The 27437-nt window shown below is 52.2% G+C and overlaps 5 protein-coding genes across 5 annotated transcripts; 1 reads left to right on the top strand and 4 right to left on the bottom strand.

Annotated features, from left to right (window-relative positions):
• Positions 1 to 5105: 5105 nt before the first annotated feature.
• On the bottom strand, positions 5106 to 6352 carry LOC112895295 (transcription repressor OFP8-like). The gene has a single exon (XM_025963244.1). The coding sequence runs from the start codon at positions 6242 to 6244 to the stop codon at positions 5555 to 5557; it is 690 nt and encodes a 229-aa protein (XP_025819029.1). The 5' UTR covers positions 6245 to 6352; the 3' UTR covers positions 5106 to 5554.
• Positions 6353 to 12440: 6088 nt separating this feature from the next.
• On the top strand, positions 12441 to 14061 carry LOC112891656. Its single transcript, XM_025958567.1, has 2 exons — positions 12441 to 13483; positions 13786 to 14061. Exon 1 carries the CDS (start codon positions 13000 to 13002, stop codon positions 13474 to 13476), a length of 477 nt encoding a protein of 158 aa, XP_025814352.1. The 5' UTR covers positions 12441 to 12999; the 3' UTR covers positions 13477 to 13483; positions 13786 to 14061.
• On the bottom strand, positions 13939 to 15028 carry LOC112891655 (NDR1/HIN1-like protein 10). Its single transcript, XM_025958565.1, has one exon. It carries the CDS (start codon positions 14948 to 14950, stop codon positions 14237 to 14239), a length of 714 nt encoding a protein of 237 aa, XP_025814350.1. The 5' UTR covers positions 14951 to 15028; the 3' UTR covers positions 13939 to 14236.
• A 6265-nt stretch (positions 15029 to 21293) lies between these two features.
• Positions 21294 to 22361, bottom strand: LOC112892033 (NDR1/HIN1-like protein 10). Its single transcript, XM_025959083.1, has one exon. It carries the CDS (start codon positions 22248 to 22250, stop codon positions 21528 to 21530), a length of 723 nt encoding a protein of 240 aa, XP_025814868.1. The 5' UTR covers positions 22251 to 22361; the 3' UTR covers positions 21294 to 21527.
• A 962-nt stretch (positions 22362 to 23323) lies between these two features.
• Positions 23324 to 25663, bottom strand: LOC112891556 (NDR1/HIN1-like protein 10). The gene is made up of 3 exons (XM_025958448.1): positions 25568 to 25663; positions 24769 to 25014; positions 23324 to 23890 (listed from the first exon to the last, which is right to left on the bottom strand). The coding sequence occupies exons 1-3, from the start codon at positions 25661 to 25663 to the stop codon at positions 23324 to 23326; spliced, it is 909 nt and encodes a 302-aa protein (XP_025814233.1).
• Between the last annotated feature and the right edge of the window lie 1774 nt (positions 25664 to 27437).

The raw sequence follows: 27437 nt of genomic DNA, 5'->3' as shown, positions 1-27437 counted from the left end.
TATATCTGGTATCGCGAGTCCGAGGAGTCTAGACGGATGATTTCATTATCTAGAGAGGAAACGCGGATTCGTCTCAAAGTTCAAGAAGGTAAAAAGTGACTTTTTCCTGCACCAAATTAGGCTCGGACTGTGATGAAAAACCTGCCGTGGCCGGCCTGCGAGATCCGCGAGGAGGAAGTGCGTCACAGAAGTATAAATTGCTGCCAAAGAGAGAAGAAGGCGACCCACAGCTACACTGGCTGGGTTGAGATTGGACTGCCAAGAAGAGTGGGCTAGGCTTTGAGAACCTATCTTAGTACGTGTTTCATTAAGAGAAAGGAGACGAATTACAACTCGCCCGCTTCACGGCATCAAAGCAGCGCTAGGAAGACGAAAGTGAACTAGACCTGACGCAACACACATGAGACGATTATATGATTACATTTTGCGACACCCAGATTACCGGAAAACTAGCGAACTCCTACAGCAGACCTTCTGAAAGGATGGACTCCCGGAGCACCTACGGCATTACCGCTCTTTTATCGAACACTCTTGCATTTCTTTCCTTCCAGAGTAACCAGATCACTAGTAGAACAAATGAGTCGAAATGTTTTCTGGAGTCGGCCGGCAGGCGTTTACGAGAAGTAACTCACCAATCGACGAAACCGAAGGTGTCCGATGGAGGAACCAGAGCTTGGAGACCAAGGGGCAGCAGCAGACAATGCCAGACATCGCGACTATAGGAACATCAGGCCAGCAGATGATCCAGAGTTTCAGAGTCTTGATCACAAAGGTTGCAGTGTCCTGATCTTGCAAATTGTGCTTGTATCGATGAAGAGGGCCTTGTTGCAAGTAGCTATCGATGAATTGGGCTAGGCTTTGTTGCAAGTAGCAACCGCAAAGGCCTACCTGGCCGATCAGGACACTGCAACCTTTGTGCTTATTGGGCTCTCGTTGTTTCGTGTGCTGTTTACTATGTTTACATTTGAGTCGTTCGTTGTGATCCAGTTACTACTCGTACTTCCGAAGCCCAACTTCTCCTCTCCATCCAAGCAACGACAGATAGTAGTCGTCGGCCCCCCTCAAAAAAAAACAAAGATGGCAGTCGTTGGTCAGCAACCACGTAAAATCGCAAAGAAAAAACTCATGAAACTTTGAAGAATCCTGGGACTAGAAAAGTTTTAGAGTTTTGCCATACTAGTAGGAGCAACTATCTACGCTATCCTTGAAATGGCTGTGCATTATGTTAAAAAAAAAGGTTGTACCAGGGAATTTTTCTTCGTTTTACTCTCTGCAGCCTGCAGGAATGGCACAGTTGGACCAGAAGTTCAGTCCAGTACATCCACCCCGCTGCACTTGCAAACAAAGAGAGTCGAGGAACAAAACAACGAGGCGCCATTGATGGTGTTTTGGACGCGTGTGGCGGGAGGCTCGGCGGCTCGCGCCGCTTCAACGGCTCGCGAGTCACATGATAGGGCGGATCGGGATTAGTGACTCGGATATTAAATGTTACAGTAAATCCAAAGCTCCCCCTCGCTCCCTTGCTACTTGTTGCTACTTGCTACTGCACATAGCCGCGCCGCCTCGCCGGCACGGCCGGGCTACTACCCCATAATGACCCGGCCGGCGCGCGCGTGCGGCTCGCCGCCCGCCGCCCGCCGCCCGCCGCTCGCGCTCGCATTGGCCCCTCGGCGGTTCGCGTGGAGTTCCGCAGGCGATTTGGAGCGTGCGGCCGGCGAAGGTCGCCGTCCCGTGAGTCCCTTTTAAGACGGTGTCAGCATTAAAGCAGTCCCAACCCTGAAACTGCAAACTCTATAGTTTCTATAGCAACTATGTCAGCAAGAAACTGTATTAAGAAACTAAGCTGCTCAGCGTATGGTTTCTCCCTAAGGATCTGTAATAAATGTTGCCTTTTCTTTTCCCCTCTTTCCCGTCATCTTCTCTCTCCATTTTTCTCCTCTTGCTTTCTCCGGCGCCATTGCCACTTCAGCTCGATTTGCATCCGAAGCAGGAAAAGGAAGCGCTGTTGCTTGAATTTGATGTGGTGGAGCTCAGCTTGTTCTTGCTTCCGTAAAGAATATGAGAGGAGGAAGTACCGCTTACTTGCATCTCGCAGGGACTCCAATTGAAGAGCGGCATGGATTGGTGGAGAGAGTGGAAAATCTGAGGTGGATGGCGTGCTAGAGGGATTGCTGTGCTTGAGCTAGATCAGTGGACGCCTGAGTTGCTTCTGCTTGCTAGTTTTGGTGAGGGGCGGCGACAGCTGGACGACTACATGCGGAAGCGGCTGGCGGATGCGATGCAGACGGCAATCGGCCGACGACCAGGCCACTCGTTGTGGATGCAGTGGCAGGGCTGCGCACGGACGCCGGGATACGGACGGCGAGCGGCTACAACAGCCAGCGGCTTGCCATGGACGCAGCAGCGGGCGGCGAATGGACGCGGCGGCCGCTGGGGCATGGGCGGCGAGCGGCTATGACTGCTGGCAGCTCGCACGCCGGCGGCGACGATGGTGGACAGTGGCCCCACTAATGAAAATAGGGTGCTCGCCCCCAACGCCGAAACAGCGGTTTCGTCGGGCATCGGAGGGCGTGTAGACGCAGTTTCTTGATAGCAAACGGTTTCCTTATTTTATTCACTCTTTCTTCGTTAACTCACTTGCCATGTTACCAAATTGTTTACTTCCTCCGTCCAAAAAAACTGTTTGATACATTACTAATAGTAGAAAATAATCAAATAATCATATTACCTCTAATTAGTTATAGTAATGATGATAGAAGATCATACTGTTTATTTGGTTTCCTACATTCTTAATAAATATAAATACATTGGAACCGGAAAAGTAACATCTATTTACATCTATTCAAACATTTGATTGGCTCCACGACATTCTCTCTATATAACTATTTCTTGATATATAATATTATGTTAATTAGATGAATTTTACTACAATCTAAATAAACAGTCTTTATAGGATAAAATTTGAAAGTTAAATAAAAAGTCTTCGTACGGAAGGAGTACATGGCAGCCTCATTAGTACTATGGAAACTATCCTAAGAGCAAGAACAATAGTTTAGCCCGCTGCCGACTATAAGAGTTTGCTATGTCATCTAAAATTAATATTATAGTCAACAAATATAATAGATTGGCTATTATGTTGGCTAAAAGAGTGTTGTGTAATTAATATTAGACTCACTTGCATACTCTCATTCTCTCACCTCAGTCTGGGAAATTGTGCTATAGCCAGTTATGAGCTGGCTACTATCCTACAGCCAGCTCCTTCTATCTCTTCTCTCTTCTCTTCTCCACCTCAGCATAAATATAATAAAATAAAACTTATAGCCCTAATAAACGTGCCGGCTCGCCCCGCCTCGGCTTGCCTTGCCTAGTTGCCTCGCCGCGCGGGCGCGCGAGTGGCGGCTCCGCGGCGCGCGCGCCTGGCATAGTGGCATCCCTGAATGATCCGCGCGCCGCGATCCGGACAAAATAATGCCCGGAGCGGAGTGGCCGTCGGAGATCCGGCCATCCGGTTGGGGGCCGGCGCCATGCAGATGCAGCTCTGCCGCGGCTGGCTGGTGGCTCCGGCGGCCGCAGATTCGCAGGCTAGCTATAGCTAGCGCCCAAAAGCTTCACTGACCGTGTCAGGGTCACGAACTCCTGCGCGAGCCCCACCCCCCCTCCTCCTGCGTCCTGCCGAAAGCCGGCAGCGCTTAGCTGCGCTAATGGCTAATGCGGACAGGTCGGCATTCATTCGCGGCAGCCGCAGCGCGGGCCGCGCCGCGCTGGTCGCCGCCTGCTCGCCTCCGGGTACAGGCGCGCGCGGACGCCGACGAGGGTCGCTGGTCCCGTCCACATCTTCACCCGCCCACCGCACGCTGGTTTCACCGCGCCGACCGGAAATCCGCGGAGGGGACGTAGACGACGCTGCCTGTCCCAAGTCCAGAGCAAGAGGACGGGGCTTCCTCCCCAAAATTCTCGGCAGTTGTTTCGTTCCGCCATGGCGGATCTCGACTTCCGTAGCTCAGCTCCGTGCTCGAACAACCTTAACCTGCCCACCAGTACAGCAGTACTAATGCCGCTCGTACAGAACCACCAGCAGCAGTAAATCCGGTGCTCGTGCTGCCGCCGCCCGCCGCTGCAAAGTTTTTTCGAGCTCCACTGTTCCACCAACCGATCGATCGATCGCCCCTGCTCGCTTGAATTTGAAGCGTGCGCGGGAGAGCGCGCTCGGCTGGCGGCCCCGATCCGGCGATCCGTAAACGCGAGGGCGCGGCCATGAATACGAGCAGATGCGCGGGCATGCTTGTCAGTGCAACTTCAAGTTCCACTGTCCCGCCATAAATCGGCGCCCGGCCGGGCCGCCGAATAAACCATCGATGCCTCTCTGCTGCTCGTGCAAGTGAGCAAGCTGCAAGCCTGTCCTCCCCCTAACGAAGACGCAACAGAAACCAGCACCGTACTGAATGGTGACCGCACCTCGCCGTCGCAGTGGTACGTGGAAACGTTTAAGATCGGACCAGCAAAAATTTATGCCAATTAGCAGTACGAGGGGTCGTAAATAAGCAGGCCAGACTGTAGTTTCGGTGACTTTGGGGCGGGCCTGGAGGCCAAGGCAATCAACACCGCACAGTGTCGGCACTGTGCCCAGATCGAGCCGTTGAATGGCACGACCAGCGTTGAATCGCACGGACCAGAGCCCGGCTCAAGGCCTCAATCCAGGTCGTCCGCCGGAACAGTGCCGGTACAGCTGGCGCGTCAGCTCGCCGCGCCCCACCGGCCGGCTGGACTCGGAGAGCATCGAGCCATCACGCAACCCTGCAGCAGTAACACATCAAGCCCCACAGTGGAACAGTGGGCGGCGCAGAACGTCGCAGGCAGCTGCTGCTTTCGCACGCCAGGTCACGGCCCACGTCATCACGGCCACACGGAACGAAACGGCGACGTGGAGAACGTGGACGTGCCATGGAAAGGCTCCGCCGGATCGAGCAACAGCGGCGGCCGCGCGTACGTGAAAGGGGGAAGGGGAGGGGGAGGGACAGGATCGCAGGACGGTGCGGGCAGTGGGCACACGAATCGCAACAAAAGCAGCAGCGTACTAAAGCTTCATCCGGTGTCAGTACGCCCAGTACACAGCATAGTAGGATCACACTCGAGCAGCACCAGCGTATCATGGCACCAACCCCAACCAAACTTGGCGCCACACGCACACATCATTGCAAACGAAATGGAATTACTACAGTACATTACACTAGGTGTGAAAATTACAGCAAGCATCAACAGTTAATCGTGCCTAGCATTGTCTCTTGCTCGTCAGCTCAAGCTCAGGACGACCTTGGCGTTCATGGCGGTGCAGCTTGCCGGCCGGAACCTCGGTTAATAGTGTCCCGGTCACGCGCGAGCTGCGACTGCGAGCTCCGTTAATGGCGGAACGATTTCTGAGTGGAGGTAGTAGTAGTGGTAATACGAAGACTAGTAAAGCTAGCTAGTGGTTAATACAGTGTGCAAGCGTAGTACGTGCATGGCCTGGCATGGCGCGGCGCGTTGGGCGGCGAGGTGGATGGTGGTCGCGGCCTAGCTAGAACTGGCAGGGTGACGGCGGGCAGAAGAGGCCGTTGCGGGTCCAGAGGTCGGCGAAGGCGTGGAGGATGAGCGGGTGGTGGCGCGGCGAGTTGAGGGAGAGGAACTGGTGGAGGAGGTCGTTGAGGTCGTCCCACGCGTAGATCTCCTTCTCCACCACCATCTGCACCATGGACTCGCGGAAGTCCTCGTACGGCTCCGCCGAGTCCACCGCCACCGCCACGCTCTCGCGCGCCACCCGCCGCCCGTGCTCGTCGTCGTCTTCCGCGCCGTGGCGCGCGGGGGCGGGGGCCGCTCGCCTGCGGCGCCGGCGCTGCTGCTGCTGCCTCCGCCGCCGCCTCGCCTCCTGCGGCTCCCGCTCCTGCAGCGGCGCCACCGCCGGCACCGGGTCGTCGTACAGCGAGTTGGTGGCGACGAACGACGCGGGGCCCCAGGACGAGGAGTCGGTGGAGGTGGCCGTGGTGCCGCTGCGCCCGCCCGCGGTGGTGGCCGTGAACGCCGTGGTGGTGGACGTGGAGGAGGCGTTGGGGGACTTGGGCTTGCCCCCGCCGCGGAACAGGGACGACGACGAGGAGGAGAAGACGGAGAACAGCTTCGGGCAGCGGCAGTTGCAGCCGACGTCCACCACCGGCGGCTGCCGCAGCGTGAAGCCGCCGCTCCTCCCCCTCCTGGTCGACCTGCCCGACATGAAGTGGAAGCGTACGTGCTTGCGCTTGCACACACGCGCACGCACACAGAGAGCGCGCTAGCTAGCCGATGCTACGAGCTCGGGTACAGGCACAGCGAGCTGTTGCGTTCTCGGAGCTTGGAGCGGGAGGAGGAGCCTGGTGGTGTGGTGCTATATATTAATGGGGCGCCATGTGACAGCGTGGGGAAACGATTGAATGGGGCGCCAGAGAACAACGTGAGCAGCCAGGTGAGAAGTGAGAAGCAATGCAAGAGCAGCATGTGAAGGGGATAATTGGGGCGGCAAGTGTGCACGCTGGTAAAATGAGCTGATGCACGGATAGAGACGAGACAGTGTAGGAGGAGGGGGACTAGGGGCGCCATGTGAGAGGCTGAGAGCGAGAGCTCATGTGCACAGCAGCACATACTACATGTGGCTGTATGTATGTGTGTATGTGATGACGTGTGCAACATGTCCAGATTGGGCCCTGGAGGATCGTGTCAGGGGAGGCCTCTGCAGATGTAAGCATGCATATATGGGTGGTGTGACTAGACACTAGACATGGGGTTAAACCTTGGCGCAGTAAATTCCGGGCAGGGGCGTATAGGGAAGGAGTAAACAATTTTTTTTCTCCGGACGCAGCAAGAGTTGACTATCTGTTCATGTGAGGACAAGCTGGCCCAGCTCCCATCTTCTCTGTTGAAGTGACTTGCTACTTGCTAGCATTCCTAATTGCATGTTGCCAGGTCCAGTGGTATAAGTTTATTACCATTTATCTTTTCCTTTTATTTTAAAGCAATGGGCCTTAGAAGCAGGCTCTTGATGATGGTAGTGCTTAGTCTTAACACGGGTTATCATAGCTACACACTGTTTATGATGTGCCGTTGGTTTTCTTTTTTATCACACTAGCACGTTAGTACCTGACAGAACCAAACTAGGTGTACCTGTACCTCGACTAGGTTCTCACAGATACGCAGCACGATCAGTAATCTATACCAGAGCGAAAACCCAGAGATCGTGCAGGAACGTAGACGAATGAAACGAGGAAGCAAACTGCGACCAAGATCCTCCGGCCTCCCGGTGGATACTCCTAGTCTCCTACTGTACGCGCGTTCGTTTTCCGGCCAGATGATCCACGCGTTTGATGACCTGCGGGCTGCAGCAAACGCCACCACGGGCTGCTTCTTCTGCCGCTGCACTCACGGCCCCTCATGAAGCCACTGCCTCAGTACTTGCCCTGTTCATGGCTCTGTAGCTTTCGGCACCTCCCCCGCTGCCGCTCGCTCGCTCTCGCTTTCCCTCTTCTGTTCGGGAGCGTATCTTCAGAGAAAGCTGAAACAGTGCTCGAACGCCATCATCCGTGGGGGCGAGTACCCAGATCGACATGGAAACCCTGTTTCATCATGGATGCACGAAGCATCGGTCGACGTCGGCAGGTTACGATCCGAGCACGGCGTGTAAATGAGAGAAAGGAGACGAGATCCCCAGCACGATCTCCGTGTGACATTGATGAAGGGCACATCTCACGCGCGTGTGCACTTCGAGGGGAACAATAATGCGCCTTCGAACCGCACGCTCTGGCGGTATGCTTCGCTGCGGGAGTGCGCGCGCGCTGCCTCTCTAGCCCGCCTAGGCTTCGCGTTGCCTTGCCTGAAAAACGTATGCTGCGTCTGCTGCTGCGTCTGCTGCTAACGTTGAGGGCACCTCCTTTTTGCTTCTTTCCATGGGCGGCTCCGGCTCCTGCCCTGAAAGAAGCCATGAAAGCCTGGACGGGATCTTGGATACGGCTCGTAAGTATCACCGGCGCAGCGGATCCATCTCGGGCTGTTCACACTCATGCGCTTTACCCCTTTTCGCTGTGCAGTTCATGTTCCTTTTCCTTTTTTCATGTGAGGTTTGGTTCGGTTTGGTCACTGCAAATAAAAATGTGTTGCACACAGCACACGCACGCGTATCAATAAGCTAATCATGATCACATGCGCTGAGATTCGGCCGCAACCGCAGCCGCTGTTGAAGTCTGAAGAATCGCTAATCATTCCCAGATCCAGAAGAATTTGCCAGCTACAAGACCCGCTTATTTTTAACCCAAGTACCACTGTACCAGTACCACCAGTACACTACTGGTCCTAGCAGTACCATAGCCGAGTCAGGACAGCAGCTACACAGCTAGTTAGGCTTGGATTAGCACTGATAATTTAACCACTTGCGCCATTTCAGAGAAGTCAAAGAAGATCCTCCCAATGCTCCGGTCAGACTGTCAGAGGGCAGCGCGCATGCTTGGGAAGGTTCACAGAAGGGAATCGGGGGATAGAATAGAAGCCTCCATCTCTGCCAGTGCCTCGTACGGCGCCACGCACACCACCGATGGGATCGATCTGCTGCAACAGGCCGCATAATCTCGAGCAAGTGGCTGGTTTATGGCGGTGTCGGTTGCGGAGCTCGATGCGCGGCTGCGTCGTCGTCGTCGTCGCCGCCGCTCTTCGGTCGACTTCAAGGCCGGCCGCGCGGCCGGGGAGCACGGCGGGTCTCGCCCATGCGTCCGTGAGAATCCGGCCCTGCTCTCCTCAGGATTTAAGGCCGGTCTAATCGATCCCAATGCCGTTCTGCCAGGACCAGCGCAGATGGTTCAACTACTCGCTGCTGCCACCCGTGATTTAAAACCGATCCTGATTGAGTAATTTGATTTGAAAACTCGTGGATTAGTTAATCCATGCAGTATGGGAGTAATACTAGTATATCCGACTGACTAATTAGTCTTTTCAAGATGAATGCAGGTAGCTGTAGTTTTGAAGTGACAAGTGTGTGCCTAGCTCGGCCATGCACATGCACTACAACGTGGTTGCATTCAAGTACGTATCTGTGCTTGTGTGGACGTAGCAGCCTAGCGTAGCAGGCCTGTCTCATTCCGATCCGTGGGCAGGTCAAACCAATGGTAAATCACAATTAAGACAGCAGTAATTACTATCCTCCTCTCTTACCGCGCTTGGGCTGAAACTTCTCAGTTGGTAGACGATCTGTCAAGCACAAACGACGCCACAAAAGCATAGTAGTGGACTACACCCGAAGACCAGTCGTCTCAGTACAACTCAAATTCACATGCCATTAAAAATAACTTAAAATAGCCCTCTACACGTGCATCCAAATTTCGTACAATACCGTTATCTAAAAATAATATAAATATAAATCTAAATTTAAAGTCCGGTTTACACCTTTAAACTATGATAAAAGTTCGATTTTCAATTTTAAACTACAAAATCGGATAAGAGAGGCCATCCAACTGTTAAATTCGGACAAATTTGGCCCTTAGGGTGGTTTCGAACGTGATTTTATAATTTTTTAAAATATTAAATTCTAATTAGATCTAAAAATTAAAACTAATTTATTTGAAATCAGAAAAATATGAAACTAGTACCAAATTTTTTCTAAAAATGTAACCTATCTATTATTGCTCTATTGGAATCTTATTTACTCAAAAATAATAGGTATAACTACAAGCAATTAAATATTATGAACATAAAAAATGGATCCGAATAACTAACAAGTATAGTGCCAATAGATAGGTTACATTTTTAGAAAAAAACTTTTATACTCATTTCGTATTTTTTGGATTTGAAATGAATTATCTATGAACTTTTTAGTTCAAATTTGAGTATTTTTAATTTTCATAAAATGAAAAACCACCTTCGAAACCAGTCTAAGGGCCAATTTTATCCAGTTTTAATAGTTGGATGATCTCTCTTATCCAATTTTATAGTTTAAGATTAAAATTTGGCCTTTTACGATAATTTTAAAGTGTAAATCGGATTTTTACCTAAATTCAGGACCGGCCTGTTTGATTCAGCCTGAGCTAATCTGCCGTGGCCTGCATGCGTACCCACGCCAACCTAGACCACCAGACCAGGTCTGCCGGGCTGCCGGCCGCGCGCGCTGGGATTTGCCGATTTGGAGCCTTTGTTCGGCCCATTATTTAATGGGCCGGAAGAAAATCGTCAATGGGGACCTTACTTAGGAAGCATGCAGGTAATATCTGTTTCTTAATTCGGCCCGTGCAGAAAGTAATATTTGATAATTTGAGGCGAGTTCAAATTCTCTGTCTTCCCCAGTCTGTCCCCGGCAATCTTCTTCCTTCGTGCTTTGACCTTCACTACTTCATATTCGCCCGATTAGTCATGGAGTCTTCTCCAAACACATCCTACTGCTGAGTTAGGGCCTGTGAGGATAATTGCAGGCTTGCCAAATGTATCAGCAATCAAGCTTCCGGTTTCATTGATCAAAAGAACACATCTTGATCAAAAGAACACGTGAAGGCATACCTAGATTTTGATCTGTTGAGACACGACGATCATCACCAGTAGGCTCGGCTCTGGCGATGTACGTTCTCATTCCACCGTACATTGTGGAAGCCAACTACTGTTCCTTCAGTAACACGAAACTACAAAACGAACAGCAGACCATTTCTGCTCAGGCACTCAATTCCACATTTAACCTCTATGTGTAGGGGCGGTGACGGATCATAGCTCTAATACTCTCTTCATAATTTAATTTAGCCTTTGTATATTTTTAGCTCAAAATTAACCCTTTTAGAGCCCATCCTTAGATTATCTTGATTAAAATTTGGGGACCTTTGACTATGTCTCAAATTGTTAGCGACAAATCGGTGTAGTTTAAGTGATTTGGCTCCAATGAATCTCTGATAGTCTGAGTGTGCCGGCTGCAATGAATCTCTAAGCATGTATTGCACTCTCAAGTTATGAATAATTTTTTTGAAAAGATTGCGGGAGCACCGGTTTGTCATTTAAGCTCGGAGAAGAAGCAAGTTACAGAGTTCTTACTAAGCAATATTACATAAAAAAGGATAAACTCAAGCTCAAAGCAAACTAAATTAAAATTTCTGAATAATCGAAGCATGAAAACACAATTGGATTGCCTTGATACTCCTCTTCTTGTTGTTGTTGCCTAGGGGGACAGTCATCACAGCCCATGCAGACAATGTCTGCTTCTTTAATCGGCCCGTGCAGGCCCTCAAATTCTTTGACCTCCCCTGTCTTCTTCCTTCCTGAGATCCTGCTTGAGGGCCTTGCATCCCTTTTTATTATTTCCTCGTGCTTGCAATCTGTGAGGGTGATTCCAGGCTTGCCAAATCTTTCGGTAGTCCAGCTCGCAGCTTCCCATTGATCAGAAGAATACGTGTATGCATACCTCGATTTTCATCTCGTGGAATGAGAAGATAGTTATTCAGAGGATCAGTAGACAGGGCACTGGACATGTATGTTCTGATGATCCACCATTCATCGAGGAAGCAAAGTTCCGGATCTTTCAGTACCACGAAATTACGGAAAGATCGACATATTGTTTGTGCTCAGGCACTCAATTCCACAATTCCTGCTGACATTGATGGTTCAAATGCCTGATCGGTTCGGTTCCACTTGAGAAGGCTCTTCTCCCCTTTCCCCGTCTAGGCCATGGCGTCATGCGGTACAAGGGCTGGTTCATTGCTTGCGGCAGGTAGAAGACCAGCAACCCGGCGGTCGCGCACGACGGCCGACGCGCACAACCCCGCGAACGGCACCGTCTCCCCCGAGCACCACAAGCAGCGGCGCCACGGTGGCCCATCTGCGCCGCCTCCGCCGTGCAGCCCAGCGCCGCACGTTCTGCACCACCGTGTGGAGCAGCTCCGCCACGAGTAGGTGAATGCACCGGGGCAAGCCTTGCCGGAGGCCCGAGCAGGTCCTGCGCCCGGCGGGGACTACGGCGGCGGCGGGCGGTCCGGTGGAGGAGCCGAGGGGGCGGCCGGAGGAGACGATGGACCCTGCCGTCCAAAACTGGGGGCCTATTTGCAAAACCGAGGAGGCAATATGTAAAAACGCCCCCATTATTTACAGATAACCCCTAATTCAGATAATAGGGACTATTTTGAAGATCTAAATCAGGGGGCATTTTGCAAAGTTTCTGCGTCGGCAGGTCGCGCCGCCGCCGCGGCCCCATCCGTCTCCGCGGGCGCCAGCGACAGTGGGATGGAGCGACAGTAGGATAAAGCTCGCCTCCAATCGCCGCCTCTACTTCACGCGGCGGCTCCCCGGAGCGCGGCCGTGCATCCATCGAGTATTCCCTTGAGCCCCTCCCATTCCTCCTGGGTCTTGGAAGCCTCTCAACCACGCCGCCATGCTCGCATCAGCTGGAGGTGCCGAGGTGGTCCATGTTCACGCCACCTCGCTCCATCAGGCCGAGGCTCGCCCGAGCGCCGTCCAGAGCCCGGCGCCCTCTCTTCCATCGAGCAAGGTCTCTCTTCCTCGCCGTCTGCTTGGTAGCAGTCTCCGCTGTGGAAGTTGCTCAGAAATTGTACTCAAAGCCACAGATTGTAGGTTTGACTTGTACTGGAGCAATCCGAGCTCGCCTCGCGGAACCTGCCGCCGCTTGACGGCAACAGCGTTCTCAGGGGAGAAGCATGAGCAGAAAAGATCCGCAAACCAGCAAGAAGAAACGTATGGCTGAAAAACTCCCTCAACCGTCTGAATCAACGAGCTTGCGACAAAATTCCCGGGCAGAGCTGTCCAGTACCGGACAAACGGCGTACGAATCAAAAGCGGCCGGGGGCTATCACCGGCCGGTCAGGTCTCCGGAGATGCAAATAACCTGGCGTTTTCACGGTCGCTGCCATGCTTTTGGAGTGGAACGACCGGCAAGGAGTCGTCCAGGCGTCCTGAATACTTGTCGCCGCTGATCCGAGAGTACATTGCCGCGGGGCCTCCGCTTACTTGGAACAGTCGCGGGCTAAGATGAGGGAGGCGTTCGGCATCGCGTTCGTGGCCGCCATGGCGTCCCTGCTCCTCGTCCTGCTCGGCCTCATCCTGTTCCGGCACTGGTGGCGGCGCCGCTGCGCCGTCCCCGCGTCCACCCGCGGCGGCTTCGTCCTGTTCGACGTCTGCCTCCCCGACGACAGGCGTCAGCCGCGCGCCGCGAGGCCGCCGTCCATGGAGCGGGGCCGGTGGCGGGCGCCGCGGGAGCGCGGGGACATCGAGGCCGCCGCGGCGGCGGACGAGGCGGAGCCCGACGAGAGCGAGATCGCACGGTGGAAGAAGATCTTCGGGGCCCCCGCGAGGAGCCTGTCCACGATCGACGAGGGGACGGAGAAGGGCGGCACGACGGCGGCCACGACGCCTGCGTTCTGCACGCCGCCGGCGTCGCCCGACTGCCGGGAGGCCCGCGCCCGTCCTCTCGACATGGCTTCCGTCGCGGCGCAACTTAAGGCTTAACACCATGGTACTTAGGCTCCTTTCCTGCGTTGCTGGTTGCGGTACGATTCTTGAGCAGTAACAGTTAGCTCACCGATCTATTGCCAAGTACTAGTACGTATGATTCTTGTAGAAGACCATGCAAATTGTAGCCGTAAAACTATTTGTAGATGGATGAATTTGTCTAACAGAGCGTTCTAGAACAGCATCAGTACTACTCCTACAATTACCTGCAGGTTGCAATCGTCCTGGAGATCAGTGTTACCAGTCTACCAAAATCATTGACATTTCCATCAGTATTAATCATCCAAACGTGCAATATGTTTTCAGGAAAACGAACGCGGCATATCCATGGCCGAGCAAATTTACCATCGGTTCAATCGTGCTTGACTTCCGGGTCTGTAGGTGCATGTATTGACCACAAGTCAAGAATTCTGTGCGCCAGCCATCCAAACTTGACTGACGACGGAAAAGGCCGCAGGAAAGTAGAACCAGTACAGCGTTTCACATACACAATTCAGTTCAGAATTTCACAAGCACAAGTCTTGGTAGTTATTGTTGGCTGTTGCTGAACTAATCGAATGATGCTTCCGGAGAAGTACCAAATGGTTCGTCTTGATCAGATGCATTGTTTTCTTCTTCTAAAAGCATGCTCAGGTCTTCTATACAACATAGTGTTATCAGCTAGCCTCGGATTAAAAGATAATAAAAGGATTAAACTAATTGATCTACTGATCATCGGCGTAGCACCTGAAACTTTGCTCTCAGCTCCTGTGCTGTGTCACGAGAAGTCGTCGACATGGCACTGCGTCGGCGCAAACCCCTGCGCCACCGCCGTCGCGTTGCTCGGGTCGGGGACCCGGATGTAGCAGTCCACGTCGGGCCTGTACTCGACGCTGTTCACGACGATCACCTTCAGCCGCACCCTCGCGTGGAGCTTCACGCTGATGCCAAAGAACCCCTCCTCCTTCTCCCGGCGGAACAACGCCGCCGCTGCGCCGGAGACGATGGCCTCCCGGCCGCGGAAGCTCGTCCGTATCTCCACCGTGCTCTTGCGCGGCTGCCGCATCCGCGGGAGGTCCGCGTACCCGAACCGCTCGCTGCCGTAGAGCGCGACGGCCTCCAGCCGCCGGTACAGCACGGCCTGCTTCCGGTTCGGGTTGCCGACGCTCACGCCGACGGTGAGGTCGTACCGCAGCCGGGTGCCGTTGTCGGCGAGGTCGAAGCGGGTGAGCTGCGCGGAGTCGACGTAGGCCTTGAGGCTGCTGGGCTGGTAGACGAGCCAGAGCACCAGCGCCACGACGCCGAGGGCGATGAGCACGAGCGTGAGCGCGCGGAAGGCGCGGCAGAGGAGCGCGTACGTGTCGCGGGGCGGTGGCCGGTGGACGCCGGCGGCGGCACCAGGTGCTGCGCCGGGAGGGATGGGCGGGCCGTAGTAGGGCTGATCGAGATGGTCGATCTTGTGCTCGTGGTTGTGGCTGGCGGCCATGGCCATCTACAACTTCTGATCGACGAACAAGTGCTCCTGATGATCAGATCAGCTATATTTATGTTCATGTAGATGGGTGGTGGAGACAGATGAAATGGATGTAGAGCGGTGAACTGCAAGGATCTTAACGGGGAATCGAGGCCTAGTGTTCGTGCAAGTGGCGCGGGCGTTCTTGGACTGGGAAAAGGTACTGATCCGTTCAAGTGGAGCTGGCGGTCAACGAACGGGAGAGTTATGGCGTCCACCGATGAAAAGTCAGTCCGAGAAGAATTGGCATTTTAGTGGGAGAAAAATTCCGTGGGGACGGGCCCCAAAGATCCTCCCGTGCGGACCCGTCCTCGATTAGTGCCGCGTGTCCACCTCGGCAAATCAACATTTACGAAAACAGACAGGACAAACGTATGACTTCTAATAGTCCGGCTCTGTGTTCCGAGGAGGGGACACACGGGAGGACGACTTGTTGACTCAGGTTCGATCTCGGCTCGGCTCCTAGGAGATAGGATTCGCCTCCGCTATACGGTTTGTTATGAAGGTGAAGGTGTGTTTCTTAGCCTAATTGCCTGGGAAGACCGATCGCCGCCGACTGCCGCCACCTCCATCCCCCTCATCCGCTGTAGCAGCTACCTCGTGCGCTGGAGACCCCATCTTCCGCCGGAGCTACTCGTCCGCCGCCGCCGGCGGTACAATCGCCTCATGCACCTTCGTCACTCTCAGTCGAACTTTTGCTCTCCTGGCCGTATGTCTGCTCCCCGTCATGTGCTAAGTCATGCACAAACGGCAATGTTGTCCTTCTCGTGGTCGCATTGACGCCTCCAACCCTGGCGGCGGCTGCGGCAACATCCATCTGTTGAATCATCTTCTACAATAGCTGAACCACTCATGATCGCGATGTAGGATTGCAGCAAGGAAAAATATAAGCCTGATGTTAACATGATTTGATTGGTTGGAAATCTCGAGCCCGAGCCAATCGTCCTTCCGTCCTCCGTACGTTGCCTAAGGGCCAGTTTGGCAGAGCTCCCAGAGCTGATTCTCTGCTGAATCCAGCAAGAGCTCTGCCAAACAGTTTTTCAGAGAGAAGTGATTCTCTGCTGATTCTGTGGAGTGATTTCCTGAAATGAACTAAGAGACTGGGAGCTGAAAAAAGTAGCTTCTCCTGATTCTGTGAAGTGATTCTCCATCCTGATTTTAAAAGTTTATGCTAGAGAATCAAAGAGAATCACTTTCAGCCACAGAATCACTTCTATCAGAGAATCAGCTCCCACAGAGAATCAGGATCAGTTGGAGCTCTACCAAACTGGCCCTAAGCCGCGAGAGCCGAGCTGAGCTAGACAGACGAACGTGCGCTTATAGGCAGTCGTCCGACTCGTAGGAAGTCGTCCAACTCGTAGGCAGTCGTCCGACTCCGATGTGCTAGGTTGCCATGCGGCATCAAACCAAGGTGAGTCCCCGCGGACTGGAGTTTGGGGCTGTCCCCATCAAATTTAGTGAGCGGGCTGCGGGCGTTAACTGACTGCCTGCCTTCTCGGGAATACTTGTTGTGTTACTATTACAGTTACTTTTTCCTCTATGTTCAAGAAAGTAATAAAATAATTATGTTGCTTTTTCTCACAGTACAGTTACTCTTATATACTTTGCTATGTTATTTTCTCGTAGTACAATTACTTTCTTCTGTAGGTTGTCGTGTTACTTTTTCACGCTATATAATTACTTTCTCCTGTAGATTAAGAAAGTAACAAAATGGTTGTACTACTTTTTCTTGCAGTACAGTTATTTTCTTGTGTAGACTTAAGAAAAATAACAAAAGGGCTCTGAAAATACTCTTAAATCGGGAGACCTCTCCGTTTAGCTGTTGGGATTCTATTTTGGGCCAGTGCTTGCTGTTTCCTCTTTGGGCCCTTATGGATTCTCAAGGAGCCCAAAACAATGGCTAGAAACAGCCTCGGCGACGGCTGCTCCAGCCCAAACCGGCCCACTACGTAAAGTCCTTGGGGACCCATTGCGTTCTCTCACACAACATTACAACCGACCGTGTTTCGATCACCAAAAATGCCACGATGCTGATTTCATCAGTCAAGCGATCAAGCAAGAAGGTGGCAATGCAAGGGCCTGGACGGCCATGGAAGACATCCACCAGCTAGAGTAGTACAAATTTTTTTTCTGTTCAGCTAAGGCGCTGGAAAGCTCCAGAGCCCAGACGCCATCTACAGTTTTTGTCGCTCTTTGATGTGGTTCCCTTTCCATTTTGTTGTTTAGCCTCAGTGTCTGTGACTACCTCTAATTCTTCTTCAACCAAAGAGAAGGCAGAGTACCAGCCATTTGTCCTAAAAAACAATCCACCCAACTGGAAGCCACCATCAGATCAGCTGATCAGGCATCAGCTTTCAGCTCCAGTTGGCACAATCGACCCAACCGGAAGGCACCATCAGCTTCAGGTCCAGGCGGCACTCGACCGTCAGCTTGCTCTCAATGGCGGTCGTCAGCTTGCCGAACCTGTACCGCACGAACCCATCCACCATCAGGTCCACCGGGAACACCCCCTTCTCGTGAGGTGGGAAAGCATCGGGGCGGAGGTCGACGTGCGCGGGCGAGCTCCCGGTCCCGGTGAGCACGACCGGCACCGTGTCGGTGCGCCGCGTGCCCTGGAACGGCAGCGGCAGCGCGGCGCGGGCGATCGAAGCGGTGGTACTGGTAGAGCCCCGACGCCTGGAGCCCGTCGTAGTAGACGGACGCGCGCCTGTTGGGGTTCGATGCGGCCAGCACCGCGGTGAGGTTGTAGGAGAGCACCAGGGTGATCGGCGTGGGGGTACTGTCGTAGCGCTCGACCTCGAAGTGGGCGAGCCCCGCGGTGTCCGGGGCCAGTAGATGAGGCAGATGAGGAGCGCGAGGACGCCGATGACGGCGCTGGCCGCGACGAAGGCTCTGACAAGGATGCGGAGCGGGATCAGGCGGCGCCGTCGGGGAGGCGGCGATGGCGGAGGGTGTGGGACAGCGCCGCCGGTGTACATGAAGGTGACCTCGTTGTAGCCTACTCCTTCCTGTGGATGGTTCATGGGCTCATGGTTGGCTGAAGGTTGATGCCGTGATGAACTGATGATGAGCTAACACGAGGGGATGGAGAGGCGTTGTTGTACATACTGATGATATATAGGAGTACTTGGAAACATGGCGTGCCATTATGGCCTGTCAATTCGGTCTATGTCATATATGGGTTGTACTTACACAAGTAGCAATTTCTTTTTAATCATAATGCGGCATCAACGCAATTCCGCTCTGTTGCAAACATCAGTTAATACCGTGTGCTGGCACCTGGACCTGGCTGCTTGTGTGTTCTAGATTACATGTGGATTTTTGGAAGGTAGTATTGGAGTATTCAACAGAGTTGCTAAATCTGCAAATGCCAGAGTTGACAAGTAATCATACTGCATTGCCGTTTGGCAGTCCATTATCTGGGCTCGTCCCGGCCTCACTCAGTTGACGCCGTCCATGTCCTGGAGCTCGCTCTCGGAGAAGAGCGCCGGCGACGATGACGTCGACGAGGGAGTCGACCAAGGCGTTGCCGTCCAGCGTGAACATCTTGCCGATCCTGTTGCGCGCGCTGGAGGCGCAGGCGACCACGGCCACCGGCCACGCACACCCCCGCCGCCGCCTCGATCTCCACCCTGTCCAGCTTCTTGGGCAGCGAGCAGCTAGTAGTCGTCAGATTCACAGCCACGGCCGCCGCAAAAGCCACCTGCAGCAGCAACATCAACGCCGCCGGCCAGAACGGCAGGCGGGGAGGTTGGCGGCGGCGGAGTCGGAGGCCGTCGGCCGTAAGAGGCGATGAGGAGAGGGGGGAGCACTTTGTAAATTTTCTATCCGATTTAGGGAGTTAAATGCAAAAGTTCGGATCGCGATTATTCGCGAGCATATGTAAATATCCGGATCGCGCTATATGTAAAATCAGGGTATTTTCGCAACTATTCCAGGCCAGGCCGGCGAGGTCGGGTTGCCGCCGCCGGCATCTGCTAGCTCCGCCGCCAAGCTTCCCACGCTCGCCTCCATCAAATCCACGCGCCGCCCCTGCCTCATCTCTCGCATGCGGATCCTCCGGAGATGTGGCCGCGGTACGGGAGGAGATGAAGACCCTGTCGTGTTAGTTTGATCTCAATCCGGATCGGTCCAACGACCGATCCGGAATCAGTTGAGCGCCCCGATCGGGGGCGCACCGCCAACCCAATGGCGGGTGGGCCCCCGTCGCGCAGCGCCACAATAAAAGGAAAGGTGGGGGCCGGGGCACGGACGACGAAGTTCGCCGCTTTGCCTGTGAACCCATCTAAAACCCTAACGATCCGATCCTAAAGGGTGGGCGCTGAAGCGACGGGAAGCACCGCCGCCGCCTTTGCATCCACGCCGGCTCCTCTGCATCACCGCCGCCGACACTGCTCGACCTCACCACCGCTCGCGCGCCCTCGTCCACGACTCCGATCGGCTTCCTCCTCGACGCCATGGCTAACAATGTCGAAGCCGGGGCTTCAACCGGTGGTATGGATCCTCTGACCCATCCCTTTCTCTCTCTGTTAATCTCGCGATTAGCCCTAATGTTATATTGTTTAGCTAATCACCGGGGTTAACTCACGCTTAGTCGATCACTAAAGTACATCATGTCGACCAAGCGCGCTCTTGGCTCCGCCGCTCGTCGTCGCCCGCAGATTCCAACTCCATTCATATTCTCATGCACACCATAAAATCTAGTATGCACGCAATCACCTATTCACCTACGGTTTCTTGTGTTTGCCCGTGTTCTGAAATTTGATCTGAAGCATACCTTGGCCTTCTCATCTCCAATTCTTTCTAGCCCATTTGATTTCACCGAATTGGGGATAGTATTTCAAACTCCGCCTACTGCTTGGTAGTGTTGAGTTTTGGTTGCTGCCAAAGGCTATTCTTCAGATCTTTCATTGGCACAAACACCACAGCTTGTTTGCTGACGGACACTTCTAGTCTTCTACACAGGGTTGAGGGTTTATCCAAAGGAATGTATACAAATTTAGTGAGCTTCCATCTGATCGTATGAACTAAAATAATCGTGCACATCTTGGGTGGCTGGTTGGCTACAGCCTCTGAACATTTTGTGGTTTATTATCAGTATCAACGATCTCCACCAAGAGCAGGCTCTGAAGATATGATTACAAGATGAGATGAATGAAAATGCTAGGCCTCATGGGAAATTTGAGGCCACAACGGGAAATTTGAGGCCACAACATGGAAAGTTGCCTCATGGGAAACGAAATTCTTGTCGTTGGTTTTACTCCTGGTAGCAGCCTCAGAAGGTGGGCGTTCAAACTTTTACCTTGTTTGTTGTTTCAGTGCAACACTGCATGCACGTCATTTGTCAACACAGCCGCATGGTCATGTTTAATGTCTAGCATGATTGGTTGACAACTGTAACTGTAATGCAGACGGAGCAAATTATAAGTTTCTCATTGCAACCAGAGCTTATGGTGATGTAAGGAGATCAGGCATTCTTGCTGCCAGCCATTGATCCTGGAAAAAAGCTGGGAAGAGATTTGGAGTAGCTGGACTGAATGGGCTTTTGCTGATTATAGCCATAGATGCACTTGATATCGTTGCCTTTCAAGTCCATGTACTAGTGCAACAGTTCGATGATTCGGTATGATTTTTGCTATGTTCTGTAAATGTGTATATGGGCTCTCTTATCTGAAAATACAATTTTGTTCTCTTTGTTTTCATAGCCTGCAGTTAATTGATCACACAAAATTAAAGGTACATGCTGCAAGATAAAACTTAATATTTACAAAGGGTTATTTTGCATGTCTTATGTGTAAGCAAATATGCTGCAATGTCCTCTAGAAATATTATCTTCTCCCCCCGTTTCAGTCATAAAGGAGAATGGTTGAGCAGAGTTGGGTTGAGAGTACATTGTTTGACCATTGATAATATCGTATAGATAACAGCCTCAAAGCGAATGCAATGAAAAACAATTTTGCAGCTCAGTCGACATAGACAGTGTTTGTATTTCTTCAGAGGCAGTATACAGGAATGAAGCAAGGAAGATATAAGAAACACAATGTATAGATTTGTCTCCACTCCATATAGTATAATCTCAAGAGCCAAACTCCAGATTGGACTCCTAAAGAAAAATACATGGTTTTGCTCTAATGCTTCAGTCACTAATTACAATCTCACCATACTAGCAGGTATAATTAACTCAAGTGGCTGTGTTTTTAAGCTTTTGTAGAAAAACTGTCACAAAAGTTATGAACTCATTCTAAATTATATGCCTGACTGCCTGCAGCAGAGTGTATGTAAACTCTTAAGGTTTGGAGCTTGTACAGACTACAAGCCTGAATAATCTGTGAAGACAATATGTCAATAACACTTAGCACCACGGCATATATAACTACGGAACACAAAGTTCAGGTTTATTGTGCATTAAAAAACAAAAGAATGAACACGCGAGCCAAAAAGACATTTACAAACTGCCGGTCAAACAAAGACACTGTTAACGGCATTATCCCCGGCCGGCTAACAAAGACAAGCTGTCAAAGGACACGCCTTTGGAGTTTGGACAATCGGGCAAGGATCAGAAGTCGACGTCGCACCTCGTCCCCAGCGTCGTCATCGCCGTGGCGTTCGCGTTTCCACCGGCGGCGGGCGCCGGCAGCCGCAGCACGCAGGTGATCTTGCTCTTGTAGTCGCGCACGCGGAAGACCCTGACCCTGAAGCTCAGGTCCGAGTACACCCTCACCTTGATGTAGTAGAACCCCTCCCCGTTCTCCCTCCGGTACGTGCGCCGCACGTCGTCGTCGCCGTCCACCGGCGCCGACCCGCTGAACGCGGCCGTGACACGGGCGTCGCTCTTGCCGCCCAGGTAGAACGGCTGCAGCGGGTCGAAGCCGAACCGCTCGCCGTCGTAGAGCGCCTGCGCCTCGGCGTACTCGTAGCGGATCCCGAACCGGTTCGGGTTCCGCAGGCGGATGGCCACAGTGAGGTTGTACTGGAGGAGGTCCCCGCCGGCTCCGGCGCCGAGTTCGAAGCGGGAGAGCGCGGCGGAGTCGGCGTACGCCTTGGGGGCGTCAGGGCGGAAGATGAGCCAGAGGACCAGGCTGGCCGCGCCGAGCGCGATGACGGCCAGCGCCACGACCTTGAAGAGGAAGCAGAGCAGGCAGCGCGGCCCGCCGCCGCCACGGTGCGGGGCCGGCGGCGGCGGGTAGTACGCCGGCTGCGGCGGAGGGATCGGCGGGCCGTAGTACCCGGCGTTCAGCGGCGGCTGCGGCTGCGGCTGCTGCTTCTCGTAGGCCGCCATTTCGCTCGGGAATTACAAGCGCGTAGGGCGCAGAATTTGCTTGGGATTGCGGTTGATTGGTGCCGAATACGTACTTGGTGATGGATGCATGATCAATCCATCCGGTGATTATTTATACGCAGGGATGGAGACGGCAGACACGGTGAAACGGGAGACTTGGAAGCGCGTTTCGTTTTTTCAGAGTTCGAGACGCGTCTGGTTTTCCGTTGGTACGACTCGTCGTTTTTCTTTTGTTTGTTTATAGCTAGGTTTGCGCGGCAAGGTTGTAGCTGCTGCTTAAGTTTGGTGTCCGTGGAAAATTCAGGCTAAGAGCAGACTCCGTGAACAGCTCTCTATCTATTTCAAATTTAGAGAGTTAAATAAAAAAAAGATGCACTCCAGCAGATCCTCTACTTAGCCCTCTCTCCAGATCTCCTCATCCACCTTCTATTCCTAAGAGGTCTTTAGAACCCTCTATTACAAATTAGAATTGAGAATGGAGTTGAAGCAAATTTGAAAATATCTAAAAATAGATTTAGAATCTATTGGAGTAGCTCTAAGGAATCATCAAAAGGAGCCACATATATCAGCTTAGGCGAAAAGGAGCCATATATATCAGCTTAGGCGAAAGTTCGTCGACTGCCCGTGTTTTGGCCGAAATTTCGGGGATCTAGATTGAGAATTCGCCTTGAGTGTGAACCTGAATATTTTTCTCCAGCACACCATAAGAAACCTGTCCCGCGTACCCGCATATAGGCAGTATGCAGCAGAGCGTGCGGAGACCAGAGGCAGTTGATCACTTGATGGCGAAAACGGACCCGGGAAAATTCTGTTTGTTCACACTGCTCTTCTTCTTCCTCGTTCAGCATCTCCTTCCGATTCATCAGCCTTTTTTTTTTGTTTGGGCGACTCCGGCTAAAGCAGCCATAACGATCGCTGGTCCAGCCCACCAAGCCTACAGCGCACACATGCATGCACATCCTTATCCGGCCAACAATCTAAATCTTAAGAAAAAAGTTGGGTCCCTTGGACCGACCCCATGGGCCGATTGGAGACTTTCCCCTTTCTCTTCCTTTACTTGAACTTCCAATCCATCAAAAGTCGATGACAGTGCAATCGACCCAACCCGACGCCACCATCAGCTTCAGCGCCAGGTGGCACTTGACCGTCAGCGTGCTGGTCGTGGTGGTCGTTAGCTCGCCGAACTTGTACCGCACCACCCCGTCCACCCACAGTTCCACGGGGAACACCCCCGCCCTGCTGTCCTCGGCGTTCAGGTCGACGAGCGAGCTGCCCACGAGCAGCGCCGGCGCCGCGTCCGTGCGCCTCGTGCCTTGGAACGACACCGGTAGCGCGGCGCGGCCGAAGCGCTCGCCCTGGTACAGCCCTGCCGCCTGGAGCTTGTCGTAGTAGATGGACACGCGCCGGTTGGGGTTCGAGAAGGACAGCACCGCCGTGAGGTTGTAGGACAGCACCGGGGTGGTCGACGCGGTGGTGTTGAGGTCGAAGCGGGAGAGCGTCGCGGTGGCGACGGCGACCTGGATCGTCCGGGGCCGGTAGATGAGCCAGATGAGGAGTGCGAGGGCGCCGATGAAGAAGCACACGCCGATGAAGGCTCTGACCGGGATGCGGAACAGGCTCAGGCTCAGGCAGCGACGGTCCTGACAAATTAGGGGCCCGGGGCAAGATTTAATATAGAGGCTCTTATTTTAATAATATATAATACATGTTGCTAATATTTGGTCTCTTTAACAGTGTTTATGATAGATTTAGTGATGTCAGAAGCTAAAAGAGAAATCAACTCATTCTGAATTTTATAACTAAGATAGTGATAATGAATCTCATTGTTTTGAATATGACTGAGGTGATCTTGCATAACCAAATCAAATTCAGCAATCATCTCAACACAAGCTAAGAAATTACCATTTTGATCATTGTAAAGTTGCTCACTTGGTCCTCTAAAAGCTAAATTCCGCTTACCAAGAAATTTCACAACAGCAATTATTCTTTGTAAAACTTGCCTGATACGCTCTTTCTCCTTGGTGATTTGCTGCTGAATGTTTTTGTCAATTGTTTCATGCTTACCGAGCCTCACCCTCAGTTCATTCCAAGAATTCATGCTTGTAATATGTTGTATACTAGCCTCATGTTCTTTCAACCTCTCATTAATATGCTTCCAATCTTTGAACCCTTCATGACCCAATGAACTCTTGCAATTTTCTGTATTGAAAAGTTTGCATGAAAAACAAAACACTCTATCAACATGTTTTGAATATACCAACCACTTTCTATCATAAACTTCTCCATTGCTCATCTTTCTAGAGTAATGAGTATATGAAAAATGTCTGCCATTGGTATCCAAAGGAAATTCAATATTTTCATCTCTGATGGGTCCCTTCTCTACTAATATGTCCCTTGACTTGTTATCAAGATTATCCCAATTTCTTGGATCATAAATATTCTCAGTAAAAACAGGTTGTTCATCAACACTAGCATTTTCCGTAGGAGGTGAATTAACCATAGGCTGATGATCACTCACATTGTTATCATTCCTATTGGTGTCAATATTTTCTTCTGGTGTAAAGCCCTGATCTTCTGGGTCATTATCAGGTTGCTCCTCCATAGCAACTATAGCCATCTCATTTTGATTCCTTGAAGTTCTTGAATTACTAGAAAAAAATTTGTCCATGGCTCCTCTCTGTGTTTCTATGAACTCATCTGCTCGTTTCTTCCTCTTCCTTTTCTCAGAACCGGATGGATACCTTCTAGATGACATGGCTATATGCTGAAATTAAAAAACAAAATTATGAATTGAAGCTATCGCTTAGTTACAACAATATTGAATAAACTTAAAAAATTATTACCGATTACGTGGCACTGATGAGCCAATGTTCACCAATGAGCAAAGCGATAACGAGATAATATTAAACCGATGAATTACAAATGGCTTGCTGTAAAATTCCCAAACAATTCATTTAAATATATAAACAATAGTCTAATTAGTAATCAATAATCATCTAAAGCATAGAGAAAAAATTATACCGCGGATGGTTGCCCTACAGCGACTCAGCGTCTCAGCGATCTGCTACTGCACTGTTGATGCAGTGTCGCAGTCGCACTTGCGCCGCGCGTAGCCGGCGTGGGTGACAGACTGACAGCAAGCGGCGGGCGGCGGCGGCCGCGATGAGCGGAGGCGGAGACAGCCACAGAGGAAAGCGAAGCGATGTGCCGTGCAGATTTTGGCAAGCAAACGCGACAGGCGGCGGCGCGGCGCGAGTTTTCCTGAGTCGTTCCGGCTTTCGTTCTGTTTCCCTGATCGTTTTGCTCCTGTATTTTACTCTGGCGGTTGGTGTTCCCAAGAAATCAAAAGCAACGCAGGAAAGGAAGAGCTGCAGTTCCGGGGGCCACTGCATCAATTCCGGGTGGGGCCCCATCGTTCCGGGGGCCCGGGGCGTCTGCCCCGCGCACCCCCCCTCAGGGCCGTCGCTGGGCTCAGGCGCCGGCGCGGGGGAGGAGGTGGTGGCGGTGGCGGTGGCGGCGGCGGCGGAGGAGGAGGGTACGGGGGAGGGCCGGCGGTGGACACGTAGGTGAGCTCGCTGTAGCTATAGTCCATAGACTACTCCCCTCCTCCTGTGGATGATGGTTCATGGCTGGAGGGGGACGAGGTGACACCACGAAACGACAGATACAGAAGGATGCCATGTTCATTGCTGATGGAGTATATAACATCTAGAAAAGACATCGACGATGCATTCAAGAGGCTCTTCGGATCTTCCGTGGAATCCATAGCCATCCACTTATAACAGTCTCCGTGGGTCTCCGTGGAAGTGTCATCTTACACTTAATGCAACTGTGAACTGATAATCGAGCCGGAGGAGGTCACGATGATAACACTTCTCTTACATCCCATAAAACTTCCTCTCATCTCTCTTCGTAATAACTCTGTTATGTCAGCAAATTTAATACTCTTAATACTCCTATAACACTCCTATAGATTGACTTTATAAATAATAAAACATTCATTAAATTATAACCAATTAGAAGTGACGATGTTACTCAAGATTTGGCGTTGCTAGGCAGCCAGCAAAGCAGCAGAGAAAAGCCAAGAGGCGCGCAAGAAAAAACAAGCGGAAAACCGGCCGAATCAAATACCAAAGCTGTTCATAACATATAGGGATGCAACTGTAAGAGCAACTTCAAGAGTCTAAGTATAATCTAAGCTAAATTTAGACTTTTAGAAGACCTGTAAAAAATATAAATAAAATATAATAAAATAGAGAGTTTCATAATAAAAGGATAAACCAACAAACTCTTCGGATCTCTTAGCTATCCAGATTCAAACCACCCCTTTTCTCGTCGTTCCGTCCGACGCCGCCCAGACCACGCCGCTCCACGTCGCCGCCGTGCTCCTCCCGCCGCCCACATCACCGCCTGGCGCCGTTTCCAACTCCGCTCCACCGCCGCATCACTCGAGTTGGAGGAGACGACCAAGCGGCTGCCCCGGTCCGGCGTCGTCAGAGACACGGCAGCGGCGGCGGCCCCCCGTCTGGCTTCGCGCCCCGCCTGTCGCGGCCTCGTCCGGTGGCGGCCCCCTTGCCAGGCGGCGGCGGGAGGGAGGAGAGGAGCGGCACGGTCCGGCTGGTAGCGCTAGGGAGAAGAGGAGCGGCGCGGCCGCGAGTGCTTAGGAGCGTGAGGAAGAAGATGAGCGGCGTGGCCGCGACGGAGCAGAGGAGGGGGATGGCGAGCGCGAAGTCTCGGCATAGATGGCGAGCGCGGCCGCGAGGATGCCGAGCTGGAAAGCGAGCAGATGAAGATGGCGAGTCCGTTGGAAAGCGATTTTAGTGCCGTTTTCTTTCTTACCGATTCCTTTTCATTTGGAGAGTATATTGGAGTTGCTCTAACCGGGTAATAATGCTACAGCTTTCCTTCAAGAAAATAATACTAGATAGAGATGTGGCAAAGAGGAAGTGGCAACAGAAAGAAGTCAGTCCCAACGGAAGAGCATCCCTTATACGGCTATACTGTAACAGGAAAAATACTTGTATGCATGTAGAATGACAGTAGTTCAGCAGTAGGAGATGAAACATTACGGCTACATCATACAACATGAAGCCCTACAAGGCTACATGGATAAAAACAGATGTGCATGTCTGATGCAAAAACTAGCTTATCAAATATGTAAACTGTGTAACCAAAATACTTATATAC

Source organism: Panicum hallii, chromosome 5, assembly GCF_002211085.1.
Source record: "Panicum hallii strain FIL2 chromosome 5, PHallii_v3.1, whole genome shotgun sequence".
Taxonomy (NCBI): domain Eukaryota; kingdom Viridiplantae; phylum Streptophyta; class Magnoliopsida; order Poales; family Poaceae; genus Panicum; species Panicum hallii.
Note: the sequence above shows the minus strand (reverse complement) of the source record. Positions and strands in the feature narration are given on the sequence as shown.